Here is a 27322-nt window from a genome sequence, read left to right on the forward strand (position 1 = left end):
TTCAGTTTAAATTTATGTCCAAGTTATTGATCAGTTACATCCCTACTTAGAGATGTATATGTATATATGGCTGGTATCAAGAGCTGAATTCTAATGTTAAGCTGTGTTTTGATCTCGTATTATAGAAGTCTCGCGATAACTCCTGTGGTTGCCATTTAAAGCAGCTCCAGTAGCGAGGCGCGAACCCCGGACACAGGATCCGTTATCCGGACAGAGGACACACGTTTAGCCGCTCACATCCCACCGAGCCGCTCTGTACCCAGGTAAATCTACATCCTGCTGCCGCTGTGAGACTTCCTCTGGCCGGTCATCCGCCTGGAGCGGCCTGCCTCGCTGTTACTTAGCTGTTAGCTGCTGTTAGCTTTGAAGCTCTACAGCTTCCGATCCGGCTGAGCATGCGCACAGCCCGGACCCACCAGCACCGCAGCCCGCGGCTGTTAACGGCTATCCGGTAGCTGCTAGCTGTTAGCGGCTAGCTGCTAGCTGAGCCAGATCAAAGTCCCCGAGTTCTGATCCAATCGAAGTCCTTTAAAAATGAGAACTTTTGGCTGCCCGATCCGAACCATGAGGATCCAGACCCAAAGTCCTGATAACTGGTTCTAGAAGAGCCGAAATCAGTGACTAGTCAAAGGTTATGGTGATTCTTCCAGTCTGGTTCTGATCCAGTTCATGAGCTTATTGGTAAATGTAAAACCATGAAACAGGAGGTTCTGAATGGACCCAACACAGTAGATGGATCCACCATCACAAAGCACCGAACTCTGACCAGAATCAGACTTCCCAGAAAACCCAGTTCGGATCCTCAGAGTTAAGCAGAGACCGGTGCTTACCTGCCTGACATGAAGAGGTTCGGTTCGGTTCTCCAGGTCATCGTCATGTCTGACGTCTTGTGTGTAGTTTGGATCCGTCGACAGATTAGAACCAAGCCTCAACTCAGTGGCAGCATGTAAACATAACAGGACCTGCTTGTTTGTTTCTGGTTCTGGTTCTGGAACAGACTGAAGGACCAAATCAGTTTATTAATTCAGTCAATAAATCCAGACCAGGTTGATGATGCAGACGCATCACCTGTACTCTTCCACCTGTAGATCCACAGTCATTGACCTGTGTGTGTGTGTGTGTGTGTGTGTGTGTGCGCGCGCGCGCGCGAGTACAGCAGCATGATGGCGGATGACCTGGACATCGAGGCGATGCTGGAGGCTCCATATAGGAAGGTGAGACTCACCTGAACTCCTGTACTGTTAGCTTGGGTTCCCCAGGTGTGGAGCCAGGTTCTGGTTCTGGTTCTGCAGAATGTTAATGTGCTGTTAACGATTTGTGTGTCTGTCAGGAGGACGGGAAGAACCAGAGCCCTGAAGGACAGGAGGAGCGCAGCAAGAGGTAACACCTGCTCACCGGGAATGACAAAGAAATAACAGACGTTAGACGCAGCGCTTTTGATTGTTTTTTTCTCTTTATTGAAAATTCAAGAATACCCGTATAACAAGGCGCACATCAGTAACAGGAGTGAACATTTGATACGAAAAACTGAGCAGAAAAAAGTCAAAACTAACAGTGTGAATGTAAAACAGAAAATCTTTTACTTTGAATTACAGTTCTTAAAATAAGTTGTTGTACTGGTATAGAGATCGGGCTTTTGGAAGGCACTTCTTTAAATAAACTATATTTAAAGAAGTAGTTTTCATTAAATGGCATTTGTGAATAAAAAATTTAGCCAGAAGGATTAAATTATTACCATAATTTAATTCTTCATTCCCTGTTAATAGACGAGGAACTGCATGTAAGTTGATGTCTAACAGAACCGCGCCAGATGGTGGCCAGCGGCTGCAGCAAACGGTAAAACGAGCTGCGAACATTAAAACACAAATCATGCAACAGAAAAACCACAGGAAATACAAACAAAGGAGGAAATTTCTGCAAATAAATAACAAAGCAACAGTGAGTATAAAACGCTTCAAATCGGAAATCTTCCAGGCAACTGGGGGGAGTATGGAGTCGGTAATATTAGATACATAAATATTTTGCAGTTCTATAATATTGTAAAAGACATGAAATGTGACACAAGTTTTCTTTCTTCCTCCATCGTTTTTTTGGTCTTTACTGAGGCTTTGGTCCTAGGTGGTTTTGTGATCCACTCCCCCTAGTGGTCTGGAGGACTTCTGTTGAGTGGAACGAGTTTACAACATTTTATACTTGCCGTTTTTAATTCAGTTGCGGTATTTTCCTGCCTGTTTCCATCTCCTGTGGTTGCAGCATCTTTTATTTGCAGCATTTGTCTGTTGCATTTGTTTTTTGTGCTTAGGAGTTTGTGTGGTTCATGCAGTTGCAGCTTTTGCTGTTAGTTGAACAGCAACTTTAATGCAGTCAGAACCGTACAGTTCACTGAAGAAGTGATGTCAAAATTTACTTTGACCTGATTGGTTGCCGCCGGTTCAACAGGAAGAAGCGCAGCCGCAGCAGAGACAGGAAGCGCAGCCGCAGTCGGGATAAGAAAAGGAGCCGCAGCCGCGAGCGCAAAGGCAGCCGCAGCCGCGACCGACGCAGGAGCCGCAGCCGAGAGCGCAGACGCAGCCGCAGCCGAGAGCGGGGGGGCCGCTACAAAGACCACCACAAGCAGTGAGTCCTCTTCCTGGTTCCCTCAGTGATGTCACTTCCTGGTTTGTTTCATCAGAGGTTGCTGAAGGAGAACCTTCAGGATGTGCATCTGGTTCCCAAAACCTGGACCGTGGTCCTGGAGGTTTCAGAACCCGGTCCGGTTCTGGTGACTGACTGACTGTGTTTCAGCCGCAGACGGTCGAGGAGCAAGAGTCCAATCAGGAAGGAGAAAAGCCCAGCCAGGTGAGACTGAAGGCGTCTCAGTCCTTCGGACCCTGAGACCTGAATAAATTGATTCATCAACTAATTGATAAATCGATTATCCTTTTGTTTTGTTTTCATTTATTGTGGATATTTAAAATGTCTTCAGGTTCCAGTGATAAATGTTAGTTAAAAATAACATTAATTGTCCTTTGACGGGGTGAACTTGCATTACCATCATATTACTAATAATATTTTAGGTTCTGTCACTGTTTCAGATTTAGCTGGATGATAAATTGCCCCAGTAATTATCGTGATAATTTAGTTTTGTGACCATTTAAGGTAATACTCATCCATATATAATATGATTTTATTTTTAACATTTCTATACTCAAGCCTAAAAAGGAAAAAACACAACGCTGAAAAGAAAGTTGAGTAAACTGGTACAAAAATGGACAAACAAGAACACAGAGTAGACCAAATAACGTGGAAGCACAAACTTATTATATCTTCACTTTTATCCACAGCAAAATCTTTCCTGCATGTTATTCTAAAACATACAAACTTGATCGATCGATCCTGACCCATGATCGATCGATTGATCTTGATCATGGGTCAGGATGTGTTTGCTGACCATCCTGTTGTCCTCAGGCTGCCGCTGGACAACCTGACCCCGGAGGAGCGCGACGCCCGCACCGTGTTCTGCATGCAGCTGGCGGCCCGGATACGACCCCGCGACCTGGAGGAGTTCTTCTCTGCTGTGGGGAAGGTGAGGTCACCTGACCAGGAAATGCATCATAAGGTTCTGCTGGCGCCGGACGGGTTCAGCGGCGCACCGAGCCTCACAAGGTTTCTATCAGAGCAGGACCATAAATCAATAACTGCATAGAACAGGGGAGGGCAGCTCCAGGCCTGCAGGGCCTCCTGCAACTTTTATATGTGTCTCTACTTCAACACACCTGAGTCACATAATGAGGTGGTTAGCAGGACTCAGGAGAACCTGCCTGCCCCGCTGGACCAGGGAGTCTAAGAGCTGCAGGACTCCGGCCCTCCAGGACCAGACTGCCCACCCCTGGCATAGAATCACAATGGTTCTGATCCATTACCGCACAGCATTCTGGGAGATGTAGGCAGTGGAAAGACGTTAGCTGCTCAGCCAATATGCTGAGCATAGTGGAACCAATTGAGATGCTCTCTTTATGGTTACTTAGCAACCACCCACTGGGTAACTTCTGGTTACCTAGCAACCACCCATAGACATAATATAAGGATAGACGCCTCATGGACCGCTCTCGCCTTTTGTCGCTGACGAGATTTAGGGCGGCCATCTTGGAGCGGTCCACCACTCCACTCAGCGTTATGTGTTTAGCAGCACAATGACGTATCAGCGCATTTAATCGATCATAACACACTTTGTTTCTGTAAACCATATTCAAACATCTATCAAAGCAACATTTATAAACAATTGTATTTTTAAGTTTGTTTTTAATACATAGTTCATCATATTTAAATATGCTTAGTGGCTATAACAATAGAATAGGAATGGGATATTCTGATATCGATGTATGAAGAGCATATTACAAAGCACACAGCCGTTCATAATTTATTTAATACATTATTTAGTAATATCAATATATATTTATATAACTATACAAACACTAATAAATAATGATTAATAGTGAATTATATATATATATATATATATATATATATATATATATATATATATATATATAATATGTTTTTCAGCCGACGAGTCCAAAATCGATGCAAGGTTCATCCGTGCTGCAGTGAATCCGTCTCTCTTTATAGATTTCTCCCTCTTCTTCCTCACATCGTGTCTTTAGGAAACTTTCAAAACAAAAACGGAAGATTTAGGATGCATCTTACTTTGACAGAGTGAAAGAATATAAATAATAGTCTTTACCACCTGTGTAAACTTTGCCGGTGAATGTTATAACACATAATATAAGTTTTATAATATGTGTTATATTGTTTCATTTCTAATATAGGCCCTTGTGTCAGATAATCTAAGTCAATGTTAGAGAATAATTAGTTTTTTTTAGATGTACAGAATCTCAGTTAGCCTTCATAGCGGGGCTGAACCCGTATTACACCAAGCACTGTAGCTAATATTAGTTGGTATCTCGGTGGACATAAATACAGTAAAGTAATATCATAATCACAATATATACACAATAATATGTCCATCTTACTTGTGAAATGTTGTCTGTGGAGCCCTCACATCAATAATCCATCGACCAGAACAACAATATCCTCAGTGCTGAGGCATCTTCTGCTGTTTTGGTTGAGCAAAGTAAGAGGGTATACCGCTCCAAGATGGCCGCCGTATTTCCTGCGCCGGAGCGGCCAATGCGGGGTCTACTCTTATGTCATGTCTATGGCAACCACCCACTGGGTAACTTCTGGTTACCTAGCAACAACCTGCTGGGTAACCCACACAGCAGCAGTTTCCGGTTTGTCCACTGCGCCTCATAACTGCTGAAAAAAAACAAACTGAAAAATGGATGAAACAGGAAACGTCCCGCCAGGATGGCTGAGTTTCACATATTTAAAACAAAAAACCAATCAGCTACTATCAATGTCCACTAGGCCTGTCAAAAGATCACATTTTCCTGAAAGATAAATTGGTCCAGAAGTTATTGCAATAAGCAATGATTGTTTTATATTCAGACTATTTTCAAGTAATTTAATAATATTGGGATAATAATACGATAACTCATTCTCAGAGATCAATAAACTTTAAATTCTAATGAACATTTAACATTTTAGTTTGATTTAATTTATCATTTGATGAACTGATTTATGGAATGATACGAAATGTTAAAATTGACAAAAAAAAAAATCAAGCTTCCATCCGAGCTTTAGCAAAAGAACCACAACTTTCTTTTGTCTGGTGACCTTTGACCTCTCTGTGTTAGCCGGGTTCACATGAGAGATGCCGTCAGTTCGGCGACACACGGTGCCGGGCTCGATGGTTACCATGGTAACGCCTGCCTACCTCCCACCCCTCAGGTTCGGGATGTGAGGATGATCTCTGACAGGAACTCACGGAGGTCAAAGGGTATCGCCTACATTGAGTTTGTGGAGGCCAGCTCAGTTCCTCTGGCCATCGGCCTGACGGGTCAGAGGCTGCTGGGGGTTCCCATCATCGTCCAGGCCTCACAGGTACCCACACACACCTGGACACACACCTGGACACACACCTGGACACATGGTGACGCAGCTCAGGGTGCTGGGGAGACTGAGCAGATGGTGTGTGTGTGTGTGTGTGTGTGTGTGCGTGTGCGTGCGTGCAGGCGGAGAAGAATCGAGCTGCTGCCGCTGCTGCAGCCAACAGCCTTCAGAAGGGAACCTTTGGCCCGATGCGGCTCTACGTCGGCTCGCTGCACTTCAACATCACCGAGGAGATGCTGAGAGGGATCTTCGAGCCTTTTGGACGGGTGGGGCACACACACACACACACACACACACACACACACATATAAACCCCTCCATCTAGGTGTGAACTATGACTGCAACTAACGATTATTGTAATCAAGTAATCAACACTGCTATAACACAAAATCTTTCCAAGGATTTTTGGTCGTTTCTGATGCAAATATCTTAGAAAACTTGAAATGACGCAAAACTAACTAACAAATAATTTATCTGTAAAATATATTAGCCAATAATTCTATAATATTGATACAAAGTTCTAGTTACTTTGGCAGATAACTTTTCATCAATATTAAGAAGTTATTGACTTAAAATAAGCTCCTATATCTTACTGAAAACTTAGTTTTGTTTTATTTTTATAAAACTGAAACTCCATTAGTTTTGGAGTTTACAAGCAAGAAGGTTTTTTTTATCTTAAATGCAAACTGTTCATATTTATGTCCAGTTTTGCTTTCTTAAACCTTTTTTAGGGTTTGTATACTCCAGTTAGTGATTAATCAATTACTAAGTCAGTTGATTATTTCATTGCCTGATTGATCGGTTGTGGTGTGATCAGCCTGTTTGTGTCGCTCAGATTGAAAACATCCAGCTGATGATGGACAGCGAGACGGGCCGATCTAAAGGCTTCGGCTTCATCACGGTGAGTTCCTCCTCATCATCAGTAGATCAGAACCTGGTGACATCTTCAGCCCGTTAGCATTAGCCTGTTAGCATTAGCCACCCGTGGTGCAGCGGTTCTGTGTTGTCAGTTTGCAGACGCGGAGTGCGCTAAGAAGGCGCTGGAGCAGCTGAACGGCTTCGAGCTGGCGGGCCGGCCCATGAAGGTGGGTCATGTGACCGAGCGGACCGACGCCGCCGCCGCTTCCTCCTTCCTGGACAACGACGAGCTGGACCGGTCCGGCGTGGACCTGGGAACCACGGGGCGGCTGCAGCTGATGGCCCGGCTGGCTGAAGGTGAGGCCACGTCCTCTCTCACACCTGGTGTGACTCCGCCCCCACCTTAAAGGCTCACCTGTGTGTGGACAGGTACCGGCCTGCAGATCCCTCCTGCTGCTCAGCAGGCGCTGCAGATGAGCGGCGCCATCGCCATCGGCGCGCTGGCAGCCGTGTCAGGTAAATGGATCACCAGTCGGCTGATCGGCAGCTGTTCCTCCATCTCCGCTCAGTTTCTCACCTGTCTGTGTTCCAGCTGCCATGAATCCACCTCTGACCATGAACATGAGCACTCCAGCGCTGAACCTGCCGTCTCAGCCACTCGCCACTCACTGCTTCCAGCTGTCCAACATGTTCAACCCAAACAGGTGAGCGCACACCTGCTGATCAGACTGGAGATCGCTGCTGATGTTAGCTGTAGTGCAAATGAATGCAAAACACAACTCTGTGGCGTTTCTGTTAAATAAGAAATTAAATTAAGATCACATGTGAATAAGTTTGTTCACCCAATAAAGCAATAGAAAACAGGCCTTCATCCTCCTACCACTTCCTGTTTTCTTCTTCTTTTCCACCTGCAGTAACAGCCGGTTATGATCTGGAGCCTCTTGTGAAGCAAAAACAGTATTTCCATTGAAATGCACAATTTTTTTAATAAACTTTGACGAAGTAAGACAATTATAAGACAGTTGTTAATATTCAAGCTGCCATAGGATTTATCTACCATTTTAACGCGTTTATATTGCATAACGCAGATGAGTCAGACTGAACACCAGCCTTCACTGAGAAGGTCTTACATGTTTGAAGTTTGATAGATTAAATTTCATTATAAATTAAATTTTCTTTTCGAGCTGCTTGAAATTTAAATTAGAATGAAAAACTACTCCAATGTATTTAAATTACAGAACAATCAAGATTAATTATGATCAGGAAAATCCAACAGATTTAGCTCAGAATCTGATTCTACTAACGCTAAGCTAACTGCCGGTAGGTCTTTCTTCTGGTCAGGTCGACGCTTCCTCAGACGGTTTCTTTCTGTTCTTTGAGGAAGAAATCTTCTCATTTTTCTGCTTCCTGGAGCTCTGGGCCATAAAACAGCCCAGACCTCTTTTATGGCTCTTTGACTAAAGGTAGAAAACAAAAAACTTCATCGCCGAATTCTCAGATTCTCAGACGTCCTTTCCTTCATTTATCCCAATCTGCATAAAGTTATACGTAAAATGTTTATACCCAAGACCCCAGATCTCCATCCTTACTGATCCCAGCTCAGAGCTGACAGGAAGTGATGAAGTGAGTGAACAGGAAGTGATGAACCCTGTGCTCCAGCTGAGTGTGTGTGTGTGTCTGTGTGTGACAGAGTGTGTGTTGTGTTTCAGTGAGAACGTGCTGGGATGGGAGCTGGACATCCAGCACGACGTCATCGAGGAGTGCAACAAACACGGAGGAGTCGTCCACATCTACGTTGATAAGAATTCAGCCGAGGTACGCCTCTGACCTTTGACCTCTCTGATGGTTTGAAATAAAAGAAGCTGGAGGTTATATCAGCTAGTTTTGATCACTTGTTTTTAATAACAATGAAACAACATGTAGTGAGACATCCTGTCAGGTGGAGGATCTCTGACCTGTGTCTTTCAGGGAAACGTTTATGTGAAGTGCCCGTCCATCCCGTCTGCCATGGCCGCGGTTAACGCTCTGCACGGCAGGTACTTTGGAGGTAAGACCTGCTGTCACATGACCGCTGCGGACCAATCACAGAGCGGCTCTGACTGATCTGATCTCACCTGTGTTTGCAGGTAAAATGATCACAGCGGCGTACGTCCCCCTCCCCACCTACCACAACCTGTTCCCAGAGTCTGCCACTGCCACGCAGCTGCTGGTTCCACCAGCCAGGCGGTGATCAACAACACAGACTTCTGATTGGATGATAGATCCCGCCTTCTTTTTAAACCTTGAAATCCCATTGGACCAGTTTGACTCCTTGTCTGACTGCCAGCAGAGGGCGCTCTCTGTTTTCTTCTGGACATAAACAACCAGCTCTCCTCCCATTGGTTGCTTCCAAACACGGGTCACATGATCATGTGATGCAACACCGTCGACTTCCTGATTCCTTAGTTTCATTGGTGAGGTCTCTCTGTGGCCCCGCCCCCGACCTCCAACTATTGGCTCTGTGAGCCGTGGGGGGGGGGCGAGGCAATGACAAGCTGTCAGTTGATTGGTTGGGTTGAACCGGTTTAGTATTTAAATGTTTTTCTAAGGCAAATTTGATTTTGTAAAATTATTGATTAAAAATTATTTTCATGTCTCTCTGAAATGCTGCAGTCTGACTTTCTGGCTCCTGATTGACTGGAAGAACCTCCCACTGAAATAACTGGGGATTATTTAAACTAATTAATTTCAGTTCACAGAAAGTTTTATTTTAACAGCTTGACTCAAAGACGCAACCAGCAGGGGGAGCCGTAAAGGTTAGTTCTCCAGCAGGATGAAGTCTTGTTCTCTGACTTCAGGTTCTGCAGCAGACTGGGTGGCCCAGTCCTCCCAGTCACTGGTTCATACCTGACTGTCCACGTGATTATCTGATGTTGAACCTGACAGCATCAGGTGGACCCTGCAGCTCATGCTGTGACCACTAGAGGGAAGCAGAGCGCTAACCTACAGGCCCTAACCCAGTGTCCAAGGTGTGATCCTGCATGTTTCTGGCTGTTTACACACTAGATAGCCTGGTAAACTCAATAAGATTGGAAACAAAACTTCAACATTTGAAGAAGACACTGAGCGCAACTTCCTTCTTCACCAAATGGAAACTAAAACGGAGGCGTTAGATTTTAGTGGTTGGAGGGTTTCTCTTTAGTCTTCAACTAAAAACCACGAGCCATTTCTCCTGCTAGTGCTGGGCTAGAGAACTCTGGGTTGCATTTACCCAGAATTCTCTGTGCTGTAGTCCCCGTCTTGCGGTTGAAGCGGTCTCCGGCGTTTTCATATGCATTCAAACTCAACCAGAGTTCACTTCAACCGAACCCAGACCGAGGTTTCTTGTCAGTCCAGAGTTAGCTTAGCATTCACACCTCACCAACTGAACTGGACTTTCTAAACTTGTGGACCGGAGTTTGATAAAAGCAGACTAAGGGTTGGTGTGAATGCACCTTTAGTTCTCTCCCTGGTTTAACACACCTGGATCTTCTGATGGCTCGTTAGAAGAACCTCTGCAGAACTTTGACCTGCTAAGAAGGTAGTTGAAAAACTAAAACATGCAAGAAACCGGACCTGGGGGACTGACTTTGGACTTCCCTGCTGATAGTTCAGCAGGGAACTATCAGCATTATTATTAATGGATTTGAAACCATTAATAATAATAATAATAATAAATTGTATTTATAGGCGCCTTTCTGGACACCCAAGGTCACCTTGACATAAAACAAAGTTATAAAATACATACCAGTAATAAAACAAACAAGATTTATAAGACAGTACAAAGGTAATTAAAAGCTGTATGCGAGTTCAAACAAATGGGTTTTTAGTTTGGACTTAAAATATTGCAAAGACTCAATGTTACGTAGATCAGGTGGGAGTGAGTTCCAGAGTTTGGGAGCAGAGCGGCTAAATGCTCTGCTTCCCATAGTGACAAGACGAGCAGGGGGAACTGTGAGATGGACCGAGGAAGAGGATCTGAGGAGACGGGTGGGTGTGGCAATGTGAAGGAGGTCCGAGAGATATGAAGGTGTGAGGTTGTGAACTACTTTAAAAGTTAGAAGAAGCATTTTATAGTTGATGCGATATGTGATTGGAAGCCAATGGAGCTGTCGTAAAATAGGAGTGATGTGATGAATTAAGGGGGTCTGTGTAATAATACGAGCAGCTGAATTTTGAACCAATTGTAGTTTATGCAGTTTTCTGTGGCTGACCAAAAAGTAGAGAATTACAATAGTCTAAACGAGATGTGACCAAACTGTGGACCAGAACAGCAGTGGAGTGCGGAATGAGAGAAGGACGGAGACGGCGAATATTTTGGAGATGAAAGTAAGCTGACCGAGTGAAATTATTGACATGGGAGGCAAAAGAGAGGGTGCTATCGAGGATGACACCCAGACTGTTAACCTGATGGGAGGGAGAAATGGAGGAGTTATCAACTGAAATGGAGAAATTATCAAATTTACTTAGTATTGAATTAGTACCAATTAAGAGAAGTTCAGTTTTACTGGAATTTAATTTGAGGAAGTTAAGAGTAAACCATTGTTTTATTTCAAGAAGACAATCAGTGAGGGAGGAAAATGGAAGCTTGGAACCAGGTTCGGTTGAAACATAGAGTTTGGTGTCATCTGCATAGCAGTGAAACTGGATGTTACGTTTGCGAAAAATATTACCAAGGGTAAATGATAAACAACAAAGGTCCCAGTACAGAGCCCTGGGGAACACCTGAAGAGACGGGAACTGGGCGAGAGGTAAATGATTTTAACTGAACAAACTGAGAGATATGAACGAAACCAGTTGAGAGGTGTATTTACAATGCCAAGAGAGGATAATCTGTCAGTAAGGATGTTATGTGAAATTATATCAAAAGCCGCAGTCAGATCAAGGAGAAGGAGAATGGATAACAAACCAGTCAGCAGCAAGAAGGAGATCATTTGTAATTTTAAGAAGCGCCGTCTCTGTACTGTGGAGTGGATGGAGATTGGAATTGTTCATATAGATTATTGCTGGAAAGATGAGAATGGAGCTGAGCAGCAACTGTCTTTTCTAGAATTTTTTTAATAAATGGAAGATTTGAGATTATTGAGTTCATTGGGATCTAAACCAGGTTTCTTAAGTTTTGGGATTATTGCTGCAGTTTTGAGAGCCAAGGGAACAACAGCAGTAGTAAGGGAAGAATGCACAATATTAGTGATGAGAGGGGACAGAGAGGGGAGGGTGGCTTTAACAAGAACAGTGGGAAGAGGATCTAAATGGCAGGTTGAAGAGTTAGATTTTTGAATTAATTTGGTGACATCATCAACAGAAGGGAGGCTGAAGACCGAGAATGAATTGGTAGGAACAACTGAAACTGGGACAGATGATATTAAGGCAAGACTGGGTATAAGTTCCTGATGGATAATTTCTATCTTAGAAGTAAAAAATGATACCAAAGTGTTACAAAAATCAGAGGTAAACAGGTGGGGAGGAAGGGAATCTAATGGTCTGGTAGTGGTTGCAAGTACAGAAAATAAAATTTTGGAGTTGTCCTTGTTAGAACTGATTAAAGTGGAATAATATGTTGATTTGGCTGAAGAAATTGCATCTTTGTATAGAAGAATGTGACTGGAATACATGTCTTTGTGAACAGTGAGACCAGTTTTTCGGTACAGTCTTTCAAGGCGACGTCCTTTTGTTTTTAAGTGTCAAAGAGTGGAATTAAACCAAGGTGCAGTATGAGTAAAAGAGACAGATCTGGTTTTAAGTGGAGCAAGATTGTTCAGGACGCTGTGAAGACTTTTGTTGTAGTGAGCCAATAGTTCATCTGTGGAAGAAAAATGATCAGCAGTAGGTAGTCTGTTAATACAATGTGATAAATTATCCATGTCAATGTCCTTAATTTTACAGAAGGTTATGTCACGTGGGGGTTAGATTTAGAAAGTGAAATATTAACTCCAAATGGTAGAAAGAAATGATCTGAGAATGGCAGGGAATCTGCTTTACAGTCAGTGGGTGTAACTCAGCAGATTAAATCCAATATATGTCCTTTTGTATGCGTGGGAAAAGTTGTGTATTGCTGAAGTCCAAAGCTGTCCAAGCACGATATGAAGTCTTTGGAAAGTGGAGACTCTTGATTATCAATATGAATGAGAGCTACATTAGAGCTACATGAAGAAGAACCATGATCCGCCACTGGTTCTGATACTGCTGCTGACTGTAGATGTGTCCATCAGAACCCTGCTGGTCCAGTTCATCAAAATGAAGTGAGTTTGGTTCTTTGAACAACAGGAACCTTTATCTGACCTCAGAGGTCGTTCAGGTGGACCACGGTGATTGTGATGTCATCACGGTAGCTGCGGGCCAAATCTGCCGGCAAACTCAGCATCCGGGCCAGGCGGTTCTGGTCCACGGATCCATACCCGTCGTCACCCAAGGCGTGGCGCAGCAGGTGGGTGGCCGCGTTCTGGTCCTCCAGGACCGACTGGACTCGGCCCCTCCGCTCCAGCAGGAGGCGCTGCAGGCAGCCCAGGGTGGTGTCAGCGCTGGGGACGATGGGCCTCTGCTGCTGAAGACCTGAACAAGACCAGAACCAGAACTTAACTCAAAGCTTTTTAACACCGTTCTCTCTGGCGGCCTCTGGTGGCTAAAAGTATGAAGAGCAGCTTCAGCATCATCTACAGCTTGTAGATCTCTGGTGAGGGAACTTCCTGCTCGACTCTACAGAATAAAACTCCCATCCTAAAAGCTCTGATTTCCATGTCCTGATTCTGAAGACAGATCACCCTGAGCATTAAAGCAAAGCGGTCCAGATGTCTCCTGACCTGCTACATGGTTTCCAACCAGCTGGACCACCGTCTGCCGGTGCATGAGCTCCCACAGTCCATCCGTTGCCAGGACCAGAAACTTGTCTGCAGGCTTCATGAGGTGTCGCGTGACCTCAGGTTGGGCACTCAGGTAGGGCGGGGTCAGGTAATGAGGCGGCAGAGTCCGGACCGACTCGCTGACGGCAGACAGGACATCTGGACGTGTGTCGTAAAGTCGGCTCAGCATCTCCGGGCTCCATTTGAAGCGAACGTCTCCGAAAGCTCTGAAGGGCAGCAGCAGGCCCAGCAGCCTGTCATGACGGACCACCGTCTTCCTCTCCGAAGCCGGGTGCTCCCCCAGAATCCTTTGTAGCTCTTCAGGGTTCTGGGCATTGTGGTCGTTGGTGAGGCTCAGCGCCATCCAGCGCCCGTCCTCTTCCTGGACTCCAAGGACCGCCCGACTGTCCCCCAGGTTGGCCACATGCAGAACGCCGTTAGAGACGTGAACAACACAAGCAGTGGAGCCTGACAGCGCCACCCGGAGGGGAGAGGACAGAGAAAAGCCTTCCCCAGGGATGGACACCCGTCTGTGGACGTAAAGAAGAAAAGTTATTGTGACAGAAAAAAATGGAGATGGGCTTGTTTTCTAATCCAAAGACATGAAATCACATCAGACTTCTGTAGTGCTTTTTAGCACTCACAAAAATGCTTTACAATTAAATCAGTCATTGCCATTCACATGTTGATGATGCCAAGCTACTGGATCGTAGCCACAGCTGTCCTGTGGCAGTCTAACGGAATCAAGCCTGCCATTTTGTGGTACTGGCCCTTCTGATCACCACCAGCAGGTAAGGTGGGTGAAATGTCTTCCCCAAGGATAAAACGATGGACATGGATGGGGCTGTGGCTCGAACCAGTAACCCACCAATTGCAGGGGAAACTTCAACTTCCATTGCCACAATTGCCCCAAAGAAGAACCCAAGTGTTGGACATCTGAACCCTGGGAGGACCTGAGCAGCAGGCGGGAAGTTCTAAACCCAAATCTGTACCTACAGAGGAACTGCTGGAACTACATTCACAAGGAGAACCAGGAACCAGTTGGTGCCTTGCTCAAGAACAAAGCTTTCAGTGCTGTCTGAGGATTGGACCATCACTCTGGACTCATCCAATGATCAACAGCAAAACTTACTGAGCTCTTAAAGACATTCATTGATGTATGAGATCAGAGTCTCTGATGACATACAGACCTGGGAGAGGACAGGGACAGGTGGACCTGAGCCTCCACAGACACATCATAGTCTAGACGTCTGAACGCATCCATCAGTGCTGATGTCACTCTGCCATCATCCTGCAGCAAATCAGAACAGAAAAAGGAAATAATATTATATATGAAACCTGGCAGAAGAGGCAGAGCCTGACTAAGATGCAGTCATTGGGTAATGAAGAATAGGGATAACCTGGTGGAGACAGGTTACCCCTGTCTCCAGGTTAGTACCATCAGGTAACTGTACCTTCCCAACAGTAGGTGTAGGTTTATGGTCAAAGCTGTGACAGTCTCCCTGTCCTGAATCACCTTCCTGTTAACGATCTGACAACAGCCGGTTACCTCGTTGTCCTCTTCGTCATCCTCATCCAGCCTCTCCTGCCAGTAGTTCCTGAGGCTGTGGAAGGAGATGGCGCCGCCGTCGGGGCTGCTGTGATCCTGGGGGTGTTTGTGCCACTCCAACAGCGGTGGTACCGCCCGGTCCTCCTCCACGGCCCGGTCCAGTTCCTGCAGCGTTCTCAGTGGCAGCATGGCCACAGTGAAGTAGTAGAAGAGCCTCTGGCTGATGGCCTGAGCACATGATGGACCTGCGTGGCCGTCAAACACACCAAACAGAACCCCGCCCCGACCCAGCAGGCAGGTGGCGCTGCTCCGTCGATCCTCACTAGGGTGGTTAGAGGGAAGTGTGTTGCTATGGAAACCCAGCACTCCATGGGAGGTGGGGCCTCTGGGCAGGATGTGGCTGTGTTCGTTGGCCTGGTAAGAAAGGAGCAATGTGATGGAACCAGCAGCAGAACCTCTGAATGTTGGACCCGTCTCACCTTTAAGATTCTGTTGATCTGCGCTAGGCTCAGCTGGCCCGTCTCCTGACCTGCCTGGCACCTTCTGCTCCTGCTGCTTGCTGGGTAATGCAGTCTACGGAGTTCAGGTGGTGCTGGAGCGGTGGACAGATAGCGGGATTGCCGGATCTCTAACCAGCATCTTCTAGCTTGGGCTATGCTTCTTCGAAGCATAATCGCTTCCAGAACCAGAAGAACCTGGAGAAGTAGAAGGAAGATCAGCTGAGGGACCACAGCAGGATGTTTTGGAGGAACTAGGTGGATATTAATGCTAGCAGAGTTCATTTCCTCTGTTTTATTGTAAATGATTGAAGGTACTGCCATCTACAGCAGTCCATTGCAATTGTTGATCAAATAAAATCTCAACGGTTTGAAAATTAAAACCAGAATACACCAGTTTCTACCCCCAGGTTCAGTCTTTAGGTCATTTTCTTTCACCTGAACATCTTGAAGCTGCTGGTCCAGTGAGCAGTAAGACCTGGAGACCAATCAATGCTTCTAGATTATTCTGCACCTTCTTAGAGGTCTACTGGTTCCTCACCTTGTATTGTTCTTACAAACCAGTTCCCAGACTGACAGCCTATTCTGAAACATTTGTAATAATCAGAAAATACATTGACCTGATGGAACCACCTACCACCAATTGTGTGGCTGCAGTTACAGCCACACAAATGTGGTACCATTCAATCACACCACACACAATAGCTCACAGTCAATCTCACCACACTATTTTGTTTCTTTAAATATATGATTCAATTTAGAGAGCAACTGGTTTTTGTTTAAATGCAACACGTCATTTAACATTGTATTCTGGAATAAGTGTGTACATTTTCATATACACTGTTATATGTTTCACTTGATTTAAGCTTTGATTGTTTTGAGTTGCCTCAGTGGTGCTGCAGCCTTCAGGGGCACAAAGAGGTGGAGACGACAAATTGGTTCACACCACTACTCAGCATCAAGGGGGGAAGGAAGTTTCTTATAGAGTTTCAGTTGGGGTTTTGTATGTTTTCCCCTTTGTGTCTTCCATATGGCCTGATCAGCCAGTATTTAAATTTCCATTTGGTCTCATTTTAGATAGGTCTGTCTGTTTGAGTTGAATTCTGTTACTTTGACTTCTTTTATGGGCCCAACTTTGTCATTTTTCATTATTTCTGTTTTTAATGAAAAACAATTTTTATGGATTTAAACCTGTGCCTGACTCCCCTTTTAATTCTTGGTCCATCACACAAGGGATGGCAGAACCACATAAACTCATGAGAGGACCTCAGATCTGCCACTGAGTGACTATAGGACCGTAGACAGCAGCAGAGACTGGGATGAAATTCAGGCTGCTCCAGGAGGAACCTGAAGATCAGAAACCCTGATCTAAACTAAGAGTAAGCTAGCTCTGGGTAGCAGTGTTGTGGTTCCTCCTAGTGACAGATCTCAGTGCATCAGAAGGTCTGATTCCTAAGGGAAACCTTAGGGTTGTGTATTAGGTCTGTTTCATTTACTGCACATCTAAACAACCTCGGTCAGTGTATCTGAAACAAATGTTCACTTCTATGCCGATGACAGTCATGTATTTCTTTGCATCGTTTTGCTCTTAAATTGGGCATGAAACACTTTTGCTTTGAATGTCTTTTAGAACAACATTCTTCAGCTGAAGCTGGTTCTGAAACCTTCTAAGACAAAGCTTATAACTTTTAGCACCTATAAGAGCCCGTAGATTGGAGTGTGCCGGCTCCAATCAAACAAGTAGACTCTGTTTGATGGGAGACCAAAATTGCAGCAATTGTTGCATTTTCAGGAGGTGTGGTTTGTTTTCATACTGAACTGTGTGAAACCAACCAAACCCTTTGAGCAACTGGCCTGTGGGGGCGCTGCACCAATAACCCCTGAAGGAAATGACACAAAAACCTCTGAAGACGCTGAGAGCAACTTCCTTCTTCACCAGATGGAAACAAGATGGAGGCGTCAGATTTTAGTGGTTGGAGGATTTCTCTTTAGTCTTTGGCTAAAAACATTTCTCCTGCTAGTGCTAGGCTAGCATGTTAGCTTTGGTTGTATTTACCCAGAATGCCCTGGGCTGTAGTCCACTTCCTGCTTTTGGAGTGGTCTTGGACTGCTTGATGTTCACGTATGCCAAGAAGTGAACCAGAGTTCACTTCACCCAAACCCAGATTGAGATTTGGAGGACCAGAGGTCAATTACTGTTCACACCTCCATGACCAAACTGGACTTTCTAGACAAATGGACTGGAGTCGGATTAAAGAGGACTAAACAGGTCCTCTGGTGTTCACCCTGGATGGGAGGAGCATAAAGTCAGTCCCAGTCAAATTCTGCATTCAGGTTGCTTTTCCCTCTAGCTGCGGTCATTTATTCCTCACTTACCTGTGGAACTGTTCCTGCTTATTTATCCCTTGGATGGTGAAGAAACCTGACTCATATCCCAACAAAATCATCCCTAATCTGCATTTTGTCTCCAAAGTAAAAGAGTTACAGCTCAACTTCTTCTGTTCTAGAAGCCAAAAATAATAATCTGAACGTCTCAGGCAGCTGAACTGGATCTGCAGTTCTTCACTCACCTGGAACAGTTCAGTCAGTCTCTGGAGATCAGCCTCTTCTTCAGTCTTTAGAAGAAAACCATCGTTTTCATGCTTCAGTGAAAACAATGATCGTTTTTATGCTTCATCAGAACTGTTGCAGCAGGTCACTTCCTGTTTCCTGCAGGTAACCTTTGGTATTGTTTATGTCACTAATCAGTCAGCCATAAACCACCTGTGGGTCTGCAGGAACTCCTGCCTCTTCAAGTCTGTTCCAGGTCTTCATCATGTAGATTCATCCTGAAAGAGAAGATATTTAACCCGAGAGTAGAACTGATTTAATCTGAGTGTTTACTTGAAAGCTGAACATATCTGAGAGCAAGAAGTTTGCTTTCGTTATGGATTCTGTCTTTTCTTCTTTCTCTTTTAGCCTCCTCTACCTGCTTACACACACACAATGTAGCTTACATAACCATGTTTATATATAAACAGACTGACTCTGATTAGACTTCCCGTTAGGGAGAGAACACACTGCAGAGGAGAAAAAAAGCTAAACTAGAAAATTCCTGAAGAAATTTAACCGGGGCCTGCCAAAGTGTGCCTGTCGGTTGGAACCCAGCGTTCTGATGATAACAATTAGCATCAATGCTAAAGAAAGCTGCAATGTACTCAACAACTTGTGGAACGTCTCAAGCATGTAGAGTAGCATGGACCTATGGCATTCTGTATGCTAAAATTAATGTATAAAGTAAAATTAGCCAAAATGCTAATGTTAGCCTAAATGCTAGCAGTAGCATGTGGAGCATCACTAGCATGTTATTTTAATTTGACTTGCTCCGTTCAGTATACTAAACATTTCTAATTAATAAGAAAATTAACTAATAACTAACTTTAGGAAAAAGGCTAATGCTGATCAACTGCCTTGCTGTGCTAGGCAGTGCATTAGTGGGAGGCAGTGAAATGCTAATATTTGTGCTAATGTTAATGAACTGTCTTGCTGTAGAAGACCAGCGTTGGACAGAGAATGTAACTCTGGTTCTGGTCCATCTGGATGACATGTTTGGCTTCCAACATTTGATCATTTTTTGGCATTAAAGCCTTTTTTCATATATAACCAGATCTCATTATTTCTCAAGGTAATTTACACTGAGGGGTTCTGGTCGGGTTCTGGAACTAATGGATCTGGTGGAGCACAGATACAGAAATGAATGAACTCTAACACCTTTAAACTTGGAGTTTAAAGCGAGAGCAGAAAGTTAATCTGAGATTATGAATGTAGAAAAAGAGCTGCTGCCTCAGATCAGAACCATCTCAACAGCAGGTTCGGCTCTGAGTGGACTCCACTCTCTGCCTGATCCAAACAGCAGAGCTCATCTTACTGGACTTCATGGGAGGTAGAAGAACATGAATCAGCACTAAGATTATCCCCAGCTCTTTCCAGAACCAACCCAGAGGATCTGAAATGGTTCTGATTGTCTTCATAGGGAAACTAGTAAAAAAATAATCCAAACAGACTAAATTGCAAAAATATTGAATGTGCTAGTTCTAAATTAGGCTGGTATCTCTTTAATTTTATTGTTTGCTCTTGCTACTTATCTATAGAATTGTAATATAATTTTACCTCTGTGATCTTTTAAATAAAATAAACTAAAAATGGATTTAAAACGCAAATAAAGTCCATTCCATGTTTTATTTTCTGTGAAATAAGCTGCAGTAAAGCTTCTCCCCAGCAGGGGCGGTAACCGCGCTGACCGGAAACCGGAAGTAGCGGAACTGTTTGCTGCTGCTCGTTGTTTCAGCTCCATCATCGTTGGACCACAGCTGCAGTCATGGTGAGACTTTCAGCGATTCTGGTTGTGGACGGGTCCGTTCATTGCGTGGATATGATCCGGTTCTGTTCTAGAGAACCGGTCGGCTCTGGAGCCGCTGTGCTGGGAGAAAACCAGTCAAATCTGACCGGTTTGGACGGGTTCAATATTTTTTGCATATGATTCGGTTCTGTTGTAGAAACCCGGTCCGCTGTGCGACCGCTGTTATCTAGTTAAATCAGAGCGGTCCGGTTCGGCAGCTGATCGGAACCAGTCACTGGTATGAAGTTGGATAATCGGTGTGTTCTGGTTCTGTTTGCAGGCGAGGAACGCTGAGAAGGCCATGTGAGTAACAGGTTCTGTCCGAACCCACCATCCGGTTCTGCTCACCTGTCCAACAGAAATTATATTAAACAGACCCAGATGAGGAACGTTCCCAAAAAACAGTTTGGAACCTTGAATCGGTTCTCTAAAGCAGCTGATTCGGACAGTTCCGACCCATCTGCCCAGAACCCGTCCTCCTGTCCGAACCAGCTCTGCTTCCCATGGGTTACCTTCTCCCTCTGCTCTGTCTTTCAGGACGGCTCTGGCCCGCTTCAGGCAGGCTCAGTTGGAGGAGGGGAAAGTCAAGGTCTGGTTCTGCTTAGTTCTGCTTGGTTCTGTTTTGGACCCGTTTGTCTGACTCTGACCCGTCTCCCTGCAGGAGAGGAGACCCTTCCTGGCTTCAGAGTGCAGCGAGCTTCCAAAGGCTGAGAAATGGAGACGACAGGTACCAACAGAACCCTGGTAGTAACGCTGTAGTATTCAGTAGTAACGCTGTAGTATTCAGTAGTTACTCTGTAGTATTCAGTAGTTACTCTGTAGTATTCAGTAGTTACTCTGTAGTATTCAGTAGTAACGCTGTAGTATTCAGTAGTTACTCTGTAGTATTCAGTAGTTACTCTGTAGTATTCAGTAGTTACTCTGTAGTATTCAGTAGTAACGCTGTAGTATTCAGTAGTTACTCTGTAGTATTCAGTAGTTACTCTGTAGTATTCAGTAGTAACGCTGTAGTATTCAGAAGTAACGCTGTAGTATTCAGTAGTTACTCTGTAGTATTCAGTAGTTACTCTGTAGTATTCAGTAGTTACTCTGTAGTATTCAGTAGTAACTCTGTAGTATTCAGAAGTAACGCTGTAGTATTCAGTAGTAACGCTGTAGTATTCAGTAGTTACTCTGTAGTATTCAGTAGTTACTCTGTAGTATTCAGTAGTTACTCTGTAGTATTCAGTAGTTACTCTGTAGTATTCAGTAGTAACTCTGTAGTATTCAGAAGTAACGCTGTAGTATTCAGTAGTAACGCTGTAGTATTCAGTAGTTACTCTGTAGTATTCAGTAGTTACTCTGTAGTATTCAGTAGTTACTCTGTAGTATTCAGTAGTAACTCTGTAGTATTCAGAAGTAACGCTGTAGTATTCAGTAGTAACGCTGTAGTATTCAGTAGTTACTCTGTAGTATTCAGTAGTTACTCTGTAGTATTCAGTAGTTACTCTGTAGTATTCAGTAGTAACTCTGTAGTATTCAGAAGTAACGCTGTAGTATTCAGTAGTAACGCTGTAGTATTCAGTAGTTACTCTGTAGTATTCAGTAGTAACTCTGTAGTATTCAGAAGTAACGCTGTAGTATTCAGTAGTAACTCTGTAGTATTCAGTAGTTACTCTGTAGTATTCAGAAGTAACGCTGTAGTATTCAGTAGTTACTCTGTAGTATTCAGTAGTTACTCTGTAGTATTCAGTAGTAACGCTGTAGTATTCAGTAGTTACTCTGTAGTATTCAGTAGTTACTCTGTAGTATTCAGTAGTAACTCTGTAGTATTCAGTAGTAACTCTGTAGTATTCAGTAGTAACTCTGTAGTATTCAGTAGTTACTCTGTAGTATTCAGAAGTAACGCTGTAGTATTCAGTAGTAACTCTGTAGTATTCAGTAGTAACTCTGTAGTATTCAGTAGTTACGCTGTAGTATTCAGTAGTTACTCTGTAGTATTCAGAAGTAACGCTGTAGTATTCAGAAGTAACGCTGTAGTATTCAGTAGTAACTCTGTAGTATTCAGTAGTTACTCTGTAGTATTCAGAAGTAACGCTGTAGTATTCAGTAGTAACGCTGTAGTATTCAGTAGTAACTCTGTAGTATTCAGTAGTTACTCTGTAGTATTCAGTAGTTACGCTGTAGTATTCAGTAGTTACTCTGTAGTATTCAGAAGTAACGCTGTAGTATTCAGTAGTTACTCTGTAGTATTCAGTAGTTACGCTGTAGTATTCAGTAGTTACTCTGTAGTATTCAGTAGTTACTCTGTAGTATTCAGTAGTTACTCTGTAGTATTCAGTAGTTACGCTGTAGTATTCAGTAGTTACTCTGTAGTATTCAGAAGTAACGCTGTAGTATTCAGTAGTTACTCTGTAGTATTCAGTAGTTACGCTGTAGTATTCAGTAGTTACTCTGTAGTATTCAGTAGTAACTCTGTAGTATTCAGTAGTTACTCTGTAGTATTCAGTAGTTACTCTGTAGTATTCAGTAGTTACTCTGTAGTATTCAGTAGTTACTCTGTAGTATTCAGTAGTTACTCTGTAGTATTCAGTAGTAACTCTGTAGTATTCAGTAGTTACTCTGTAGTATTCAGTAGTTACTCTGTAGTATTCAGTAGTTACTCTGTAGTATTCAGTAGTTACTCTACTGTCACTAGGTGACTCTGAACTGTCCAGTCACTGTGGTACTCTGTAGTACTGTGCAGCATCATGTAGTACTCTGTGGTGCCAGTTGTACTTTCTGTTTCAGATCATCAGTGAAATCTCCAAGAAGGTTGCTCAGATCCAGAATGGTAAGTTTGGTCCTGACTGCCTGGTTCTGACCCGGCTCTCTCTTTTGTTGACCTTTGACCTGTCTTTCAGCTGGTCTCGGGGAGTTCCGGATCCGGGATCTGAACGATGAGATCAACAAGCTGCTGAGGGAGAAAGGTCACTGGGAGGTCCGGATCAAGGAGCTGGGCGGACCCGACTACAGGGTAATGTCCTTATTGTTGATGGTTTCCATGGAGACCAGGCGTCAGCTGGTCCGATGGGTTGATAAAGTGATGAGTGAGAAATGATGAATCAGTTAAGCTCCTCCTTGTGTCAGTGGGTAACTTTTCATCGTCACATTCGGTGTTCCACAAGGCTCAATACTGGGACTCCTACGGTTCAGTATCTACATGCTCCCACTAGCTCGGGTTGCTAGAAACTGCAAGATTAGTTACCATGACAACACAGACGATACATAACTCTACATTATGATGTCACCAGGTGAGCCATCCAATCACTGAACAGATTCTTAGAACAGATAAATATGTGGACATGCTAAAACCTTCTCCAGCTGAGCAGAAACTGAAGTTATTAAAGAGGAACGATCTAGAGTTATAGCTCTAGAGTCAACACACAGCTTCAGTTGACCACTCAAAGGGCTTTACACTCACATTTATACACCGATATGCAGATCGGTAGGCAATTTGGGGCTAAGTGCCCAAATTCCACATGTCGATGTGGCTTCCTCCTGCCACATCGACATGTGAACCTGCAACCTTCTGATCGCAAGACGACTGCTCTACCCACAGAGCCACAGTCGCTACCCCACTAAAAGCCACCTGGTTAGAGATGATTAATAATAAATGAAACATTGATGGTGACGTTTGACTGTAAAGTTAGTTGGTTGTTTTCTAATTGCTGACTGGATTTCTGAATTGGACCTCCTGCTGGTTCTGTGGCAGCGGATCGGGCCGAGGATGTTAGACCACGAGGGGAAGGAGGTTCCGGGGAACCGCGGCTATAAATACTTTGGCGCTGCCAGAGACCTTCCTGGAGTCAGAGAGCTGTTCGAGACCGACCGTATGTACCGCCGCTGCTGCCGCTCTCCGTTTCCTTGGTAACACCAATTGATTCTGACCGGCCGCCTGACCCACAGCCACCCCAGCCCAGAGGAAGACGAGGGGGGAGCTGATGAAGGACGTGGACGCAGAGTACTACGGCTACCGGGATGAAGATGACGGCGTGCTGCTGCCGCTGGAGGCCGAGTACGAGAGGAAAGGTGAAAGGTCGAGGGGGGAAGGGAATTCAATCTATGGTTTTTGAAGATTTACATTTTGGAAAATTGCAAATTTTCTTTTTTAATTTATTTGTTTATTTTTTGACCAATGTACTCCTGGTATTTCCATAGTTCAGAGTGATGTCATCACCAGAGCGGCCATCTTGTTTGATAAGTGTGGCTTACAGCTTCTATTTATTTGGATTTTGAATTCAAGTCGACTGCAAATATTAGAGGCAGGTTCCTCTTTTTATTTAGTCATGAAATAACAGAAAGTCGTAATGGGAGGAGAATAAAATCATAATGTAACACGAAAAATTACAAAAACTAAATTAAGGAATGTTGACCATCATGTAGAGTTATACTTTGGTGCAATCTGTCAATTTATTTTCTGGAGCAGGTCCTGATAACTATCAATGTTTTTTTCTCTTAATTTTAAGACATTCTTCTGGGAAAATTGCATCTTTATCCTGTAATTAAACAGAAATTCCAGTACTATGGCCCCAATACTCCACCATCCAACTCACAGACGGGACGATTGAAATAAAAAACACTTGAAAAATTTTTCTGTCATTTATTTATTTTTTACTAAAGAAAGTGAGAATTTAAAAAAACTCAGATCTGGTATAAAAAAGATGCATTAAATGTTTTTAGCCATATGACCCAGCCCTATTGTGTTTCCTCCTTACATATCTGATGCATGTGTTTCGTGTTTTGCTGCGTTTTACTGCACATTTTGCAGCCGTGTCGGAGGCGGTGCAGAAGTGGAGGACAGAGAAGGAATCGCGTGTTCAGCAGGAGGAGGAGGAGGAGGAGAGCATCTACACCGTCCACAACGAAGAGGTAACCCTCAGCCGGCCAATCAGAACGGGCCATGAGGTTCTGATGGAGGTTCTCCTCCTGGCAGGGGCGCGGTAAAGGAGTGAAAAGTGATGACGATTCTTGGGGCCCTGACCAGCAGGGGGCCCTCCACAATTTATTTATTTATTTTCTGTTCATAGAAATAAAATAAAAAAAAAATGGGGCTCTGTCAATTACAAAATTAATCATATTGTATTTTCAAAGATTGTTTTTAGCAGTAAAAATTTAATGTTCCCACTCCCAGACCAAAAAACACACATCCGTTTTTGCCCTGAACCCCCCTATCTGTGTTAAATAGTTCGTTCCTGCTTGGAGCTTAACAGTGACTGTATGGAGCTACAGTCAGTAGAAGCTGCAGCTGAATGCAGCAGCGACTGTGGCGGTTACTATGCTGCTCAGAAAAGTTATAAAATCAGGTTTTCAGAAAATAGAGGGAGAGAGAGAAAAAGGCAAGAGTGTAATTTGTAACCCAGTTTTTCTCCAAGAAAGGCGAGTAGACTGTGAGATTATCAACCACTTAGCATAATTAGCTTAGCTGCAGACTACTGTTTGCCTCCATTTCACTAGCATTTAATGAATTAAGGAAAGAAATTACCAACATATTCATATATTGAACTTGTCCCTTGTACCTTTTACCACTTAACATATGAGTCAGTCAGCAGCAGCTCTAACCCACGTCCCTCCTGACCCGTCCTCTCCCGAGTGAAATTAAAGCTGCAGTAACTTTTATATATTTATTTTTTTCACAATATTTGTTAAAACTGTCATTATGTTGTGACAGTTTGGTATGAGAGGTAATCTGTGAAAAATCTATTTCCTCTGCTTTCTCCCAGTGCTAGAAACAACCAGTCAGTGGCAGGAGAGTTTTAGTGCTGTCAATCACCATCTCATGTGGTGCTGCTCATCCTTCCTCCCCCTCGATTTGTGCCGTGCTGCAGCTAGCATAGCACAGAGCTGTGCAGATTCAAACTGTGAATGCTCAGTTTAGTTAGCATAGCTACAATGGCGGCAGATAAACGGTTTCTTGAAATGATAAGTTGTTTCTCCACCATTAGCACATTTAGCAGTGAGTGAATGAGGATGATTGACAGCGCTAACAGCATCCTACTGGTTCTGATTGGTTGTTTTGGTCAGAACCATTCATTACTTTTACCAGTAATAGTAATTCAGGAAGCAGATGGAGGAGATTGATTGTTTTCACAGATTATCTGTCTCATAACAAACTGCTACAACATGGTGACAGCTTTAACAAATATGGAGAAAACATTTTTTTATTAAAGTTATGTACTGCAGCCTGAATAAAATGCAACTACATGGTATTTTTAGAAGTCTGGATTGCTTTATGTGTATTTTGCACGTTGCTTTTGGCTGTTGCTCATGGGGAGACATTTCAGTATCTAAAACTAATAGAAAAAAGTTAAGCAACCTACCTGCATACTGGATGTGGACTGTTGGATGTTCAATTCATGAGCAGTAAATATTGTGCTAGTATCAGCATTGAACCACAGAAAGCAAGGCAGATGAAGCCTTTAAAATTGTGACGCTTTTTGTGGGTCAAATAGACTCAAAAATTGTAACAGCAGCTGGTCAGGGGGCCCAATCTAATTATTTGTCAGGGGGCCCATGATTTCTGGCAGCGCCCCTGCTCTTGGTTCTGGAGGATTAAGGTGCGTTTGTTTTGCTTGCCTGGCCAGGTGGAGGATGAGGAAAATCGGGAGGAGACAGAGGGAGAGGAAGGAGTCGGCTTCATCGCTCATGTTCCGGTTCCGTCTCAGAAAGAGGTAAGACCCCTGGTCCATACAGATTCTGACCTGGGTTCCGGTTCTGACCCGACCCGTCTGTGTCTCAGGTGGAGGAGGCACTGGTCCGGAGGAAGAAGATGGAGCTGCTGCAGCGCTACGCCAGCGAGACACTTCAGGCTCAAAGCCAGGAGGCCAGAACTCTGCTGGGACTCTGACCCAGTTCTGACCTGGCTGGTTCTGATCCAGCTGGTTCGCACCCGTCTGTGTAAATATTCAGTTTTGTACGGTGTTTTTTTTGTTTTTTCATTAAAGCGTTAACAGCTCAGCACTATGTGTGTTTGCTTGGTTCTGACTTGATGATGAAACTTGGGTCATCTGGTGGACAGAACCAGAACCAGTTGAGCCAGTCACACCTGGGGGGAGGGGCTTAAAATGGAAGGACCACCTGCTGGTTTCAGCCAGTGACATCAGCAGCTGCAAATGACACTGTAAATAAACGTTAGAATAAAACCAAGCCAGCACGCAGCTACTTATTGAAA

The 27322-nt window shown here is 44.0% G+C and overlaps 3 protein-coding genes across 6 annotated transcripts; 2 read left to right on the forward strand and 1 right to left on the reverse strand.

Moving 5' to 3' along the window:
* Positions 1 to 26: 26 nt before the first annotated feature.
* On the forward strand, positions 27 to 9496 carry LOC106908957 (RNA-binding protein 39-like). Of its 3 annotated transcripts, XM_014975243.2 has the most exons (15): positions 27 to 263; positions 1157 to 1214; positions 1331 to 1380; positions 2440 to 2616; positions 2785 to 2838; positions 3448 to 3565; positions 5833 to 5985; positions 6117 to 6260; positions 6830 to 6895; positions 7005 to 7209; positions 7282 to 7368; positions 7445 to 7556; positions 8562 to 8667; positions 8821 to 8899; positions 8979 to 9496. In XM_014975243.2, the coding sequence occupies exons 2-15, from the start codon at positions 1161 to 1163 to the stop codon at positions 9080 to 9082; spliced, it is 1509 nt and encodes a 502-aa protein (XP_014830729.1). In that variant the 5' UTR covers positions 27 to 263; positions 1157 to 1160; the 3' UTR covers positions 9083 to 9496. The 3 variants fall into 3 exon arrangements, with proteins under 3 accessions (XP_014830729.1, XP_087862013.1, XP_087862012.1); XM_088005886.1 differs by lacking the exons at positions 27 to 263; positions 1157 to 1214 and adding an exon at positions 1767 to 1836 and having other exon boundaries at positions 1341 to 1380; XM_088005887.1 differs by lacking the exons at positions 8821 to 8899; positions 8979 to 9496 and having other exon boundaries at positions 8543 to 8667.
* A 1130-nt stretch (positions 9497 to 10626) lies between these two features.
* Positions 10627 to 18806, reverse strand: LOC106908963 (pyruvate dehydrogenase [acetyl-transferring]-phosphatase 1, mitochondrial-like). Its single transcript, XM_014975252.2, has 6 exons — positions 18326 to 18806; positions 15738 to 15953; positions 15259 to 15672; positions 14900 to 15000; positions 13671 to 14239; positions 10627 to 13422 (listed from the first exon to the last, which is right to left on the reverse strand). Exons 2-6 carry the CDS (start codon positions 15927 to 15929, stop codon positions 13154 to 13156), a joined length of 1545 nt encoding a protein of 514 aa, XP_014830738.2. The 5' UTR covers positions 15930 to 15953; positions 18326 to 18806; the 3' UTR covers positions 10627 to 13153.
* Positions 18807 to 20022: 1216 nt separating this feature from the next.
* isy1 (ISY1 spliceosome associated protein) lies at positions 20023 to 27108 on the forward strand. Of its 2 annotated transcripts, XM_088005890.1 has the most exons (11): positions 20030 to 20115; positions 20414 to 20436; positions 20671 to 20722; positions 20795 to 20860; positions 22903 to 22945; positions 23016 to 23128; positions 23867 to 23984; positions 24061 to 24183; positions 24923 to 25023; positions 26736 to 26822; positions 26891 to 27108. In XM_088005890.1, exons 1-11 carry the CDS (start codon positions 20113 to 20115, stop codon positions 26996 to 26998), a joined length of 837 nt encoding a protein of 278 aa, XP_087862016.1. In that variant the 5' UTR covers positions 20030 to 20112; the 3' UTR covers positions 26999 to 27108. The 2 variants fall into 2 exon arrangements, with proteins under 2 accessions (XP_087862017.1, XP_087862016.1); XM_088005891.1 differs by lacking the exons at positions 24923 to 25023; positions 26736 to 26822; positions 26891 to 27108 and adding an exon at positions 24313 to 24512 and having other exon boundaries at positions 20023 to 20115.
* Positions 27109 to 27322: the final 214 nt, after the last annotated feature.

This window comes from Poecilia mexicana, unplaced genomic scaffold (assembly GCF_051168715.1).
Source record: "Poecilia mexicana isolate PSO_F unplaced genomic scaffold, ASM5116871v1 scaffold_5, whole genome shotgun sequence".
Taxonomy (NCBI): domain Eukaryota; kingdom Metazoa; phylum Chordata; class Actinopteri; order Cyprinodontiformes; family Poeciliidae; genus Poecilia; species Poecilia mexicana.

What these genes read in the sequence shown, in the direction of transcription:
- isy1 (XM_088005890.1), top strand. An exon ending in CTGAGAAATGGAGACGACAG is followed by an intron (nt 20,861 to 22,902) that starts GTACCAACAGAA and finishes TTTCTGTTTCAG; the next exon opens with ATCATCAGTGAAATCTCCAA. An exon ending in CGGTTCCGTCTCAGAAAGAG is followed by an intron (nt 26,823 to 26,890) that starts GTAAGACCCCTG and finishes TCTGTGTCTCAG; the next exon opens with GTGGAGGAGGCACTGGTCCG.
- LOC106908957 (XM_014975243.2), top strand. Translation starts at nt 1,161, where the DNA reads ATGATGGCGGATGACCTGGACATCGAGGCGATGCTGGAGGCTCCATAT. An exon ending in TCTTCTCTGCTGTGGGGAAG is followed by an intron (nt 3,566 to 5,832) that starts GTGAGGTCACCT and finishes CCCACCCCTCAG; the next exon opens with GTTCGGGATGTGAGGATGAT. An exon ending in CGCGCTGGCAGCCGTGTCAG is followed by an intron (nt 7,369 to 7,444) that starts GTAAATGGATCA and finishes TCTGTGTTCCAG; the next exon opens with CTGCCATGAATCCACCTCTG.
- LOC106908963 (XM_014975252.2), bottom strand. Translation starts at nt 15,929, where the DNA reads ATGCTTCGAAGAAGCATAGCCCAAGCTAGAAGATGCTGGTTAGAGATC. An exon ending in ATGACGAAGAGGACAACGAG is followed by an intron (nt 15,001 to 15,258) that starts GTAACCGGCTGT and finishes GATTTGCTGCAG; the next exon opens with GATGATGGCAGAGTGACATC. An exon ending in GGTTGGAAACCATGTAGCAG is followed by an intron (nt 13,423 to 13,670) that starts GTCAGGAGACAT and finishes GGTCTTGTTCAG; the next exon opens with GTCTTCAGCAGCAGAGGCCC.